The 14,185-nt window shown below is 38.8% G+C and overlaps 1 protein-coding gene across 1 annotated transcript; it reads left to right on the forward strand.

The window, feature by feature from the left end:
• Positions 1-145: 145 nt before the first annotated feature.
• On the forward strand, positions 146-12,169 carry LOC140242829 (lutropin-choriogonadotropic hormone receptor-like). The gene is made up of 12 exons (XM_072322584.1): positions 146-149; positions 471-587; positions 1,136-1,288; positions 1,783-1,963; positions 4,802-4,951; positions 5,222-5,293; positions 5,653-5,724; positions 6,415-6,492; positions 7,401-8,189; positions 8,514-8,791; positions 10,621-10,904; positions 11,844-12,169. Exons 1-12 carry the CDS (start codon positions 146-148, stop codon positions 11,994-11,996), a joined length of 2,331 nt encoding a protein of 776 aa, XP_072178685.1. The 3' UTR covers positions 11,997-12,169.
• Positions 12,170-14,185: the final 2,016 nt, after the last annotated feature.

Genomic DNA, 14,185 nt, shown 5'->3' on the forward strand with positions numbered 1-14,185 from the left:
CTTGCACTGACCAGTGGTCTAGTTATGTAGTCATTCTTAAGTCATTTCATCTGGTTTCTGCCTCAAGAATATAGACTGCAATCTGTAATAATCGTTGAACAGGAGACATAACGTAGATTCATTAAATACATAGACATCGGTACAAATGGGTTTGATAACGCATCCATAGCAACGTTGGTGAGGCAATAATGTTCTCCTCGAAAGTGAAATTGTGCAGCATTCTTATAATTTCTAGAGGATCCCTTTTCTTCCAAACCAACTTCCCTATTACATTGGGATAGTGTAATTCCACGTATATTTCTACAACACTTCTTCACACATAATGGGGCGTATGCATTATATCGATATAGGCAGCCTGTGCTATTTGTTGATATTTACTTCACTTTCATTTTGTGAGATTTGTGACATATCATTAATCTAATAAAGCGATGAATAACATGAACTATCAAATCTTTCAAAATGCACACCAGAAGCATCAAACGTTTCCTTCACATGCTACAACGGTGACATCCATCCGCTATGGGCCAAGTGCGACGGTATTGTAGACTGTATCGGTGGCTCGTTTGAAGATGAGCCGGAAGATTGCGGTAAGCACCTTCACGAACTCTCCGAACTTCGTATTATCTTATTCTCAGACAAAATGTATCTTTTATCTAATAATGTTGGTCTAATGTATAAAATAATTAAAGTTTTGTAAGATGATTGAATTTTGCGAACTAAGCAGCGACGAAAATTTCTGTGCTTTGGATAAGGACTATTTTGGAACGTAGTTTTCATCATCAAGCATTGATACTCCCACCTGCAGTGTACTGATATAAACGGAAGAACATTATCCATTTTTCCGCAATGCCTGCACATGGGAATTCGTATAAACTCATCTTAAAGATTTATTTCCTGGAAATCAATCCATAACACCGCTCCGTATCAAATGCTGGATAAGCCTTGCGTTGGTCATATTGTTATTTCATTGATATGAGAGGGAGTCTAATCTTTGCGCACATCTAAATGTATGCATGGTATATGAAACAAACAAGAGTTCTATATACTGCGTCCTTACAAATTGTTTCTTGACAAATGACACTTTTCGTTCTGTATTCTTTTATAAGATATAATGCCCATGCCTTGTTCCCAACAGCCTATCGTAGGAGGAATTTTACGTGCAATGTGGAAGGCCAACTGCAATGCAATAACGGTGCTTGTGTGAGTGCAGATATCCTCTGCATCTACGATATCAGTCAGAGTGGCTACGTCAAAGGCTGCCGGGACCTTTCTCACCTCAGATCATGTGGCAAGTAAAGTAGCATTCTATATCCGTGACGACAGGCTTCGAGTGAGCGTTCTTGCATGCAGCAAGAGTAGCAAGAGTGGAAACCTGTGACGAGAACTAGAATAGTCTCGAATGAATATTCATGTATTGCAATTTTCAAGTAGGATGAATGTATTGCATGGATTTCCTTAACCAATTTCCAAAATAATTGTTTTATAGAGTGTAAAGCAAGGAGAAAGAAAAATAAGGGGACGGATTGTTACGTTGTGTTGAAATATCGTGATCTTCACGTTGATATCTGTATGGCAGTATTAGCTTGTTTGTTTCTCTGTTATTCTGTAGTTTCTTGACAATTAGTTTGCCTCTGATGTCACATGCTTATGTGTTACTTTCCCCGGTACTTTACACGGCTGCAGTAGAGGTATGATTGTGACGAAGACGATAGTTGGAAATTCTGACATAATGATGTTGGTTAAAATCTTTCAGACTTCGTCTTAAATCCGTACTTCTTTCAGAGGATTTCCATTGTCCAGAGTACACGCTGAAATGTCCTAAGTCGTACTGCATACCTCTGCGCTTCAGGTGCAACGGTCGCTGGGATTGCATCGCAGGGGAAGATGAGCTGAACTGTGATACGTCGTCTCCCTCATTGGCTGCCGGCGAGTATTCCCTGCCATTCCCAAGCACCCAGAGAAACTAACTTTACTTTTCATTCACATCTAGGCTATGAAAACATAATGCAGAAGTGATAATTTTGATAATAATGATAATGATAACAGTAATAAAATGATGAAAATGATAAAGCTGAGATAATGGTAAAGAATATTACTATAAAATATTGGTATAAAATTGGGTAACATTATTCAAGGCACGAATAAGAGCAATAATGTAAAGAAAGTATGTACTGTTTGTGTTGCATTTGATTTCTCATCATTAAGTCAAAATTATGCCATTGCACTGAATCTTTTTCTCTTATCAGACCATGTGGCGTGTCCGAAGGGTACGTACAAATGCCACTCGTCCAAAGTCTGTCTACCGCAGAGCGAGGTGTGCGACGGCTTCGCCCACTGCCCTGACAAGGATGACGAACAGTTCTGTGGTAAGCAATCCTTACTTTCATGAAACAAAATAATAATTTGAATTTAGTCATGTTGCAATGACGTTCTTTTTTTAAATTTTTGATTCCTAAATTGTATTTTTTTTCGACAATATTCAGAGCTGTTTATTTGCATTTTTTTTAACAGTGCCTATTTATATAGGGTTTTCAAACTTGATACGTTAATATGATATGAGAGAAGAAATGTTCCATAGCAGTTACGAACTGGTAATTCCACTTATCGTCCAATGTGACTATTGTTGCAAATCAGGATAGAGGACAACTTTATTTCTTAAAAGTGAATGATTTTTTAGTAAGGTGAAGCACTCATAAACAAGTGCGCATTCACCATCGTAGAGATATACTATTTACCTTAGACGTGATAGAGGAAGCATCAGGCATTTATTTCGACATTATCTCTACTTGACGATTTTCATTTTTCATTTATACACAACTATGAATTTCTCAATTAACAAATGTGTTCATATATTTTGACACGGTATATTGAAATATACTGAACCATGTGCATTTATCTATAAATTCATACATATATTATAATACAAACATATGTATGACCATGTGTGTATTTGTTTGTGTGTTTATTAAGATGTGGACTGCCCTCCGGATTGCATTTGCATTGGTCTAGCGTTCATCTGCATCAGTCCAAGAAGCTCGAATATCGACAAAGAAATACGCTTGCCAGAATCTGCAAAGAAAATGTAAGTTTCTTCCCTCCCCCTTCTCTTCGTTTATATACTCGACCTCTTGTAGGCGTGTTGTGGGAGAAACTTCCTATATCTACTTACGTGAACAACAAAGGAATCCTTGAGATTATTTGATTGCTTCTCTCTGGATTTGGAGTTGGTCTGGATATATGCAGCTATGTTTAACATCCAAAGGACAAGAACCCAAGAACCTAAGGGTGAATGAATCCTACATTTACATGTGGATTGAGTGAATGCGAAAATATCATAACCCATCAGTGAACGTTGAGGAAATTGGATAATCCATTTAAAACTTATCAAATCTTATACCTGTTATAGTTTCTGTGCAGTCATTGGTGGATGAGGGAAAGACTACAACATTAATGTGATGTCGCTTTTGGAAGATGAAGACATGAAGAGATATAAAGAAAGTTCAACAAATTTTTACTTTTCTAGCATAATAAAGGAGCACTTGACTTCAGTCGAAAAGAGGGGTACTACTATTACTCTATTATGTTCTTATCTCATGTCAGTAACAAATAATTGAGGAAGTGTGAAATTTTCATAAAAGATAATTCATTTTGGAAATGTGAAAACCAAAGAGTGAATTGTAACATTGCAATGACAATTATTTAGACACGACCTTTTAGTAGAATTGACCGTCTTGTTTTTCTTAATTGGACAAAATGTCGTGATCACCAGTTCGTTGTCATTATGGCCAGAAGACCCCAGCTTTGATAACTATGAATTTAGAGCTGTACAGTAAGCTAAATTGCAATTGATATATCATTACATTTACAATCGTACTTATTGCACGGAGGTGATTCTTAGTGCTGCAGTCCCCATAAAGATTAAGTCACTGTAACTGTAAATTCAATAAAAAGATGTGAAAATGAATTTACATGCAATGAAATCAAATTTCACTGTCAGGCAAGTTTATTTCCATTAATTCTATCGAGTTGGGCACCAGGTCCATTAAGTCCAACCTACAATGAAATATAAAGTAAGAAATGATATCAATGTTAGATATACATTTGGGGAATTGAAAATTCCATTATGTTCATTTGTCACAGAAGTTGCGGAATTGTTTGTTATTTTTCATATCTATTTTTATATGAATATTTTTTTTTCCAAAGAACGGAAAGTAGAGGTGAAATAACACAATAATCACTTTTTATAGTTCTTTCTCCTGTTTCGGGTAGTCACACTATCAAGCTGTGCTCACAGTAATTTCCTATAGCTTGTTAAACTATGTTTACACGATTATGGGAATCTTTTTCCCCTACGATTTTGTTCTATCAATATTGCTATTTCTTCTGCTTGAAGAATGATTCTGTGCATTGTGTCATTATGTTCATTTGGTGCTTTGCAATATCTGTCAAATGAACATTAAATGTTTTTGCAAATAATTAGAAAACAAGTGAACTAACACAATGATCACATTTTAATTTCGTAACAAAAGAACATGGATATACCTACTGTGCATTACAAAATACATAGAATTATAATTACAACGCATGTGCTTACTTTACATACTGTATAAGAGCAAAACGTTTTCTGAAATACATTTTTTTTTAAATGAATCCTAGGGGACATGCGTCTGCTTATGTCATTATTGACGGACTGTATAATTGCATGCGTGTACAGAATTTCTCATTGGGTCTGTATATTGCGATTACTCTTGTTTCTGTGAAAGAAATCTCTTATAACCTTATACACATATTTCTTTGCCAGCATTATTAGGTCTGCGTTTTTGCAATTTCTGACAAACGAATCCTCGGTCTACGGAAGCACCACCCCAATCCAGGCTGTCGATGAGGGCATTGTGTCCGTTGTTGGCCCGTCCGGATTTTCACCCACGCGCTACCCTTTCCTTGCCGAACTGTGAGTGTTTTTCTCTTGAAAGGGAGATCGATTGAAACTTTTGACTATCAGATAAATGGAAAAAAGTTTCCTGCTACTACAGGTAAAGCATTCTCCTTCATTGAATGAGATGTTCGCACGAGTGTGGCTCTATGTGAATGGTCATCTCTTCTTGTTTGTAATTTCTTGATTTATTTTACAAGAATGATTTGAATTGTTTGTAGATTGTTATAAGTATTTTTTTTTCAATCACCTGTGACAGCGATGTTCATATCCTTTATCAATCGACAGGGAACTTGTGTCCTCTAACATCGAACTTATACCTGCTGCGGCATTTAGCAACAATGGAGATCTGTACAGTCTGTGAGTATCGTATCTTAATTTTACGTTTACCTGTATTCTCTCTATTATTAGCTTTTATAGCAAAATTTCACTGAAATGAGTAAGATTGAAGAAATTTCATATACACTATATTTTCTGTTACTATATATATATATATATATATATATATATATATATATATTACCATTGTCGGTAATATCATACGTAGCTTAATAGGTGTAATCTCTACATTTACATAAATGTTCACAAGTGTGTTGTGTACTTTTCATTGCCATGATTGTCGGTTATGATTCAAACGTCAAGTTGGTGCTGTGGTGTCATTTCTATGGGCAATAGTGGAGATAAATGTAAACTGAATTTTTTTTTATTTCTCTTTTCAGATCATTGTTTGGAAATCCCATATCGAAAATCGAGAAAGGCGCATTTAGCAACCTTAAGAATCTGCGGAAACTGTAAGATTTACACAAATGACTTGGAAGATTGATGATGGTGTATAAATCACTTCGTACTGCAGCTGCAATTGTACTTCAGTTCAATATTTTGTTCGTAGAAAGAAATAAGAAAGATGAGTTTTATGATATAATTTAAAAACATTGAGAATTGAATGAAATGCAAGTGATGTAGTTGACTGTAGTCTTCTTAAATGTCATCATTGTCACGTTATTGTCGCTGTTCTTCCGAAGAAGTTCTGATTATTGACGCCTTGCGGCTGGAAGTATTTTTGAATAGAAAAAAGAAGAAGAAATAACAGCTGAATTAAATGTGGAAATTATCAGCCATGGCTGTAAAACCTTAATTCATCGAACACGACGCTATGATGAAGTGGTAGTGCCCGTCAAAAAGACAAGCTCGAACTCGGGAGGCGTTACAGGCTTTGTTCAAGACATAACCCTGCCATTGTCTTTCCGTCGTTTCTTCTGTGAAGCAATCATGTTCTATATCGAGAAGGACAACACATCTGTCACATTAATAAAAGGCAAATCAAGCCATTACCTCCCCCCCCCCCCAAGAAAAAAAGACTAATCGCTAACTTTTGTAGTGAGAGTTGTCATGATCAAAATCAATATTTTATATAAAGCAGATTACGCTCATGTCTAGGTTTCAATCCTTTCCCGTAATTACGGTTGTATCTGTTACATTAGGAACCTTCGGGACACCGGCCTACCGATAAACAGCGACATACGTGAAGCTCTGCAGGAAATAAAATCTTTGCATACAATGTAAGTTGATTTTTTAAAACGTCTGGTTTACAGCAAGTTTTAGACGCTTTCCTAGAGGTTGAAAGGAATCGAGTAATTACACTTTCATGTGTGCATCTTTATAGGCAATTCAGTGAAAACACCAACTGATTTTTGACTCATGAATCTTTGTCAACGGTTATGCCCAAGTCACATATAAACACGGATGCTCAAGGATCTACATGTGATCCGGGAAGATCCGGGGAGGTCCGGGGAGGTCCAGAGAGATCCGGGATAGTTTCGTCCTCGATGGAGCGTCGACGAGCGTTGGTATGACTGTACACACGGTATCAACACGGCAGTTACACGGATAAGGCCGGAAGAGCGCGGCGTCTACACGGATCAACACGGCATCTACACGGATCAACACGGCAGCTACATGGCAGCCACATGGACCACCCCGGATCGCTCTGCCAACACGGCAATCCCCGGATGACACCGGATGTTTTTGACCTCCAAAAGTTGCTGCGTTGGCCTCCCGGATGTCCCCGGATCTACACGGACATACACGGGTGTCCAAGGATGTCCAAGGCGTCAACACGGCTCTCTCCCCGGATCACCCCGCATCAGATCCGGGGTGGTCCGGGGTAACCCGGGTGTCTATGTGACTGGGGCATGACTGGGGCATTTACGCCACACTCAGTCACCTCAAATATGAATCTAGGAAAATATCATAAAGCAATAGAATAAGATGATTTGCTGTGAATCCAAATGGGAAATTGAATGAAAAGTAGGAATGCTTTAAAATATTCGCAAATGAGCTGTGGTGAAATCTTAAAGGGTCATGAGAACTCTGACTTTGTTTTCAAAATCTTTTCAAACCGCTATGTATTCTTTATCGGATAGAATGTAAAATAAGAGTAAGTTCATTTTTTGAATTCTTTATTCAGTTATGCAGATACTTTCACCATGTGCTGCATCATGGAATTGACACCGGCCGATTCGGATGACACAACTGGCTGTTTCGCACCGGCAGACGAATTTTCGTCATGTAGTGACCTTCTGAAGGACACTGTGCTCCGTATTTCCATGTGGATATTGGGCATCAGCGCCATGGTGGGGAATATCTTCGTTATCGGACTGCGCGCAATCCGAAGACATCAGGTTGAAACCAGTCGAATCCAGTCACGACTGATCACTCATCTAGCCATATCCGACTTTTTCATGGGCTGCTACATGATGGTCATAGCGGGCGCAGATTTTTACTTCCGAGGCGACTACGCAATCCATGCTGATGCGTGGCGAGCCAGCCTCCTGTGTCGTCTGGCAGGGTTCATCTCTACCTTGTCCAGCGAAGTATCCGTCTTCATCATCATGCTAATCAGTCTAGATCGGATCCTGTGTATTGTGTTTGTGCACCATCGGGATATCCAATTCTCCAATAAATCTTGCAAGATATGGCTCGCAGTTGTTTGGGTAATTTCTCTAGTCATATCACTTACTCCAGCAGTGGTCCCCATCGCTTATTTTCAGCAATTCTACGGCAAATCCAGCGTGTGCCTAGGACTCCCTCTAACGACAGAACGACTGCCTGGATGGGAATATTCGATTACTCTGTTTCTTGGTCTGAATTTAGTATGCTTCGTTGTGACAGCATTCTGCTATGTCGCTATCTTCGTGGCTGTTCGCAGATCCGCGGCTAATTTTTCGAAGAGCAAAGATCATGGGAGACATACCAAGTAAGCTGGTTTGCTTCATCCGTACAGAGTCGTCATCTTTGACGTCATTTATCAATCAATGACCAATGTAACATTAGATAGAGAAAGGAGCGTTTCAGTGAGTATTCATACTCGGAATAGATTTCTTCCCTAGGTTGTAGTCTCTAAAAGAGCTCATAAAATCGCAATCTAATCAACGCCTGTATGCCTATACTAGAATGGTGATCTTTTCGTGGGATAAGAAAGGGTAATCATGTAAATATCAGTGTAACGAATTGTATATATGCTTGTTCTTTATTCAGTGCTTTATTAATTTCATGTGCTTTTAATCTTTTGATTTTGTAGGCGTGGAATGCAAGTACAGGTCAAATTGGCAGCCAAAATGGCACTGATCGTGGGCACTGACTTCATCTGCTGGATGCCCATCATTATCATGGGGTTTCTGTCCGCCATCAGAGTTGTCGAGATCCCTGCAGATGTCTACGCCTGGACAGCTGTTTTCATTCTCCCACTCAATTCGTCGCTAAATCCCTATCTCTACACTCTATCCACTGTTTGGCAACGCCATCGAGCGCGTCAGCGTGCAAACTTGAAAACTGATTCGGATGGCGTTATGGAGACACGTACGTATTTCAGCTTAAAAAAAAACACAAAACAAAACCGAAAACGGTTACAGGATTAGACATAACGTGTTTCATCTTTGAACCATCGAAGCCTATTAGGCAGTACACTCCGGAGTCATTTGTACTACATTTGTCAAGTACCATGATCTAGACCGGGTGGAGGCATCATTGGTAAGCCTTGATGAAAAGCAAACCTTAAATACAAGCTACTCCAATGAATAGACACATCTCAAGAAACCACTAATTTTATTTGATGATATTGATGAGATCATTCGACGAACGTGCAATTACTGCTGACTTTGAACAGTCCATACTTGGATAATCGGATAATCAAGAAACAAAGTTGATGAAAGAGAAATGTACAACCTGTCCGTTTTGGGGTGTAAGAAGAGAGACGGAGCTCGGTGACATAATACTACTCGCAGAAGATTGAGTTATGCGTACATTTGTTGTTCCATTTGAAAGGACTCGAGCTATGTCAGTGATTGGTTTCATGAAGAAGTTGCAATAAGAGGAGCAAATGGATCCAGCTTCCGTATTGTGCCCAATTAGGGAATTCCAGCTTTGAATGAATCCTCTGAGATCAATTTTCAATTTTTGAAGAGCTTTCCTTTGCAGCCTTTCGTATAGTGTGAGAGCTATTGAGCCTACACTGCTCCATTTTATGATTTAGGAGAAGCATTATACTCCGTGAGTGGTCGTATGTATGGCTTGTAGATGGTGATTCGTGCTTGGAGTATTAGTAGGTTCCCCAGGATGTATAATCTCCTAAAGCAGTTTTCTTGACGAAGCTTTCGATGAAAGAGTCCATATTAGCGTGTGTTGGTGATGATGACCATGAGAAGAGTAATGCTTTGAGTTAGCATCAGTTCTTTGTAATGTAAATAGAGGGAATCGTATTAATTACTGCATCGGTTTCCTGCCGATAATCATGTCAGCAGGACTGCTTTAATTGACTGTGATGCACCAGTCAGGAGCCCATTTGTTCAAGCCTCGTTGTAGACTTTCGGCACGGGTATCTGTGATCTTTGGATTTTTAATGGTTTAAGTGTTGATAATTTTTATTCTTTTGATTAAAACATGAAGACCTGATCTGTGCCTTTAGCCTCGGAAAGGTCCAATAGCAAACGAAGTTTCTGAGAATTTTGTGTGCCAAACTTTCAAGCTTGAGAGGGACTTACTACTTTTTTCAATGTAGGACCCTTGCCAACACAAAGATGGGCATTAGCATCAATAACGGTGTTGTTCAGCAGCTCAGCCTTATCTTCCGCCTAACTGAAAGGTTGACAATAACTTACTAGTGGGACTACGTCATAGGATTTACTAATGTCAGTAAGATTTTACAAGTTTCCATCACTGCTCGTTGTCTGCATTATATTTGAGTTTCTGCTCTGGCTGCATGCTGTGAGGAGTGCACATGAGCACGTCGTAGAGAACGCTGTGCATTCAGATTTGGATTATAATCATTATGTACAATATAGAACAATCTTTTCTAAGACCTCTCTACCACATTTCATTGACCTTTTGCTTTCTTTGGACTGCTACATGACACTCGTCATTGAACCAAGGTTTGTCAGAGTGCCGATGCGTAGCTGTTTTTAAAACATTTACAATTTAATGGAATAGATAATGTTAATTGTCCTAGATAGAATAACATGATGCATTGGCAATTTGTCCTCTTGGGAGAAAGGTATAGCCTGATAACCAATTAGCTCTTCTAAATAGCAACATCTGTAATAGCATGCGTAATGGTATAGAAGTATTTGTGAAGTGAACATCAAATGAGAGTTATGAGCGGTTTTCGTTTTGTTTTGTCGCCTTTCCACAAGGGCTCGTGTCTCGGGTTGCGAATACCGTGGACCGAGATGACTCGACCCGAACGCGGGAGTTTCACCGCATCCTCACATCCCAGTGCCTACTGACACCTTTCAACTTGCCCTCTGCCACCCAGCGCGTTCTCCCTCTCTCCAAATACATCGAGGAGAAAGGGGACAGTCCCTCGCCCGAGGAGGCGGCTCTCATCGAGCGCTGTCTGCGCAAAGGTCTCAATTGCCTCCGCTCGAAGACCACGAGGAGTTGGTCCATCACAGAGGACGAGATTGCAGTGCAAGTAGTAAGGCACCTAGCTTATTTCACAGTATACATTTTACAGGCGCACCGAGTGAGCCAAGGGGCCTTCTTCTTAAAGAGTTTCGATTAATCTTACGCTCAATAATTGAGCGTAACTCAGTTAAGCGAGCGTAAGATACTCAGTAAATCGAGCTTAAGATCAAAACTGAAGTCTGTTCATAGAGATACCTACGCTTTATTTCACAAGTTGATTGCATGTTTTGAATTGCATTAATCGAAAGGTCAATCTTACGATCAATCTTTATGAGCCCCAGAACTTTGAAATCGACTTTCTTCTGTAAACCTTCTAGATTTTTGTTTTCTCTAATAAATCTTGTCAGTTTCAGCTTGAATCAGGTGTGTATTTAGCGAAAAAAGTTGGGTCTCGACACATCTGTTCATTTATTATAAATACGACGTCTTCCAGTCGCGTGAAGACAAACGTTGTCTCTATCAGGCACATACAGTGCCTTTTACACGGATTTCAGTGGCGTGATACGATTGCAAGATCCCTGTTCATACTATGGGACACCTGTCCTTGAATAATGACAACCACCGCCGAGGCCTATGTGTATATCAGAAAGTGTTCACCTGGAGCATTTTTGACTCGCTGTTCTCCCTTACCTTACCAAATTGTGATTACAAACAGACAAATAAAGCCACAAAATATAAAACAACAAACAACACAGTAGTCACACAGAAACAACGATAAAGTGCTGAGATGATTCAGTATATTATCTAAGTATAGTGAACCAAATACATCAAACCAAAATCTGCAATTAATACCCGCACGATGATACAAGAACTTTTTTTATTTTAATCCTGCAATAATTTGTAGTTGGGTTATTGTGAATTGAGCATGTCCAAAACGCTTTATCACATCAGCATTAGATTAACCCTGTGATGTATCTTGGTGTTTTTTCTTTATTTTACATCTTCTCAGAACTCTTCCGGTAAAGTTTCTCGGGCATTCATCGTGACCGTTGACCCGGTAGTAATTGAAATGCTGGTGGGAAGCAAGGAGCAGAGAAACCACATCATCCATGCAGGTTTTATGAAGAAGCTTACCGAGAATCTAGAACAAAATGCTGAATAAGGTCCATGATCATTTCAGATCCAACAGCCTTCAGCAGTTTTCAACTGCCTTATAGACATACTGAAAAAGCGTTAACTGTATAATCTTGCAAATAAGCATCAGCTTATTGGACAAACTATAGTTTTATAGCGTGTATAAATGTTTCATATTATATTGGTAGTGGTTGTGTTGCATGAGCACGTATAGTTGGGGAATTTACCACAAAACGTGTTTTGCATACGGACTCTATGAATCACTGTCCACACACATTGATATGATACAGTCTGTCGACATTGAATTTTGTAAGCTATATGAACTGAAAAGCTTATATTGCATTCTTCGAAAACGTTCTTAAGTTATCTTATAATACTGAATGAATATATGGTATTGCAATGAATGGGGCTGAGATGGTTTGTTTTCAGACGATAACTTCAGATATACTAGGCATTATATCCGTTTCCCAAAGGATGAAAATACTGAAATATGATGCCTTTTTCACTGTTTTTAATTCTAGTTCTACCAAGGTGCCATTTCTGTTTTATTTTGTTGTGTTTCGTTCTGTTTATCTTTTATTTTTTATTTTTTGAGGGATGGTATTTATGATTTCAGTTGAATATTAATAATCACATCAGCAAGGCTTCTCTAGAGCAGTTTTAATAGTATCCGACGAAAACGATAGATGACTGTTGGTGTTGCTTACAATAATGTTACTCCTGTTTTGTTGCATATTAGTAAATCACATATAGCGCAAAGTCTAGCAACTCCTTGAGGCCATTCCCTGAGAGTGAGAGTGGGAACCTCCGGCAGTCTTTGCTCACGACTTGCATGGTTTTTCGTATAGGCAAAGGATTGCTTAAGTAGTATTAGTGATACCGATAACACGAAGGTGTTTGACTCATCAAAGCACTCATACTTAAGAAGCCTGGCTGTGTTATAGAGTATCGAAGTGATGATATCACAGTCTTTTGCTGTAGCTCGGATTGAAATCAGGTGCGAGCATGGTTAGCAGCAATATAAAGTGTTCGAGCCAGGTGAGGTTGTTTAGAACCAGTTTCCATGGCGATGGATGGATATAATAACATCACACTTTGGTTCTCTAGCGAGGAGTAAAACTGACCGGTGTATTCCCCAAAATCTCGACAAAACAGATCTTCATTACCCTTTCCTTGCAAGTCTATATTATTGTGAGGAGTAAAATGGAGTTGTATATCTACCCCCGCCCTTTAATTCTTTCAACCAACCAAGATCAGAGCCGACAAATTTCACGTTTAGCCCTCCGAGAACCATGCTGCACCTTGACACTTATTTTCATTTTACGTAAATTGGGTTGCCGATGGTATTCACGCGGGTGTATCAGTTCCATTGCAATGTATTCCTACTTCACAATGGTGTTTGTTTGCAAAATTATCTCCTTGTAGAATGCATTTGCAATTTCTCTTATGACCTCAAAAACAAAGGAAGGAATTATAAACCCGGGTCAATTAGTGTTGATTCTTTTTCAAACATCAAGGCTTTACCAACATTTCTGTATTTTAAAAGAAAATCAATTGATAGTGAAGTTTCATTACGTTTGTTATGCTTCGTGGCTATTAATAATCAGTATAAACTCACCACGTGGTACTTGTATGAAACCATGAATCTGAATGTCACAAGTTTTACTTCATATTCTTTATTGTTACTGGTTCAAAAACTATACTGATTCGCTTAAACTGCAACACACCATGCTTGTGTCAGAAGTGCTTGTTTAGTGTAGTATTGACTGATTGTTTTGTGTGATCTAGAGAAGAAATAAAACAAGATGAAATGTGAAACTTGAGGATAAAACAAATGATGCGAGTGCTTGTCATTTCGAGTCGTTTGATAGAGCTTCAAGTAATGCGTGTTTCCGATTAAACTCAAAACTTACAATGGCATACCCTTTGTGAGACAATCGACTATAAGGTAGTTTGAGATGAGCTAAGGTATACTTAGTGAGTCTTAAGAAAGCTTTGGCAAAATACTGTGTTTTTTCCTAATGCAGCATACATTATACCGTACAGAGACACGTCATAACATCGAATCTTTCAACAGACGTGAGTAAAAGCTGGAAATAGCAGTGAATAGGCTTGGCTAGAACAAGTACAACAAAGCCTGGTCCGTCGGGCTCAGATGTCTGAATATATACTTCAATTTAATTTCGGAAAATCGTACATTTTTATGTTAGAGCCCTA

This window comes from Diadema setosum, chromosome 2 (genome assembly GCF_964275005.1).
Source record: "Diadema setosum chromosome 2, eeDiaSeto1, whole genome shotgun sequence".
Lineage (NCBI taxonomy): Eukaryota > Metazoa > Echinodermata > Echinoidea > Diadematoida > Diadematidae > Diadema > Diadema setosum.

Excerpts from the sequence above, each read along its gene's own strand:
- LOC140242829 (XM_072322584.1), top strand. Across the intron at positions 1,289-1,782 it reads TTCTCACCTCAGATCATGTG|AGGATTTCCATTGTCCAGAG; the intron begins GCAAGTAAAGTA and ends TACTTCTTTCAG. Across the intron at positions 5,294-5,652 it reads AATGGAGATCTGTACAGTCT|ATCATTGTTTGGAAATCCCA; the intron begins GTGAGTATCGTA and ends TTCTCTTTTCAG.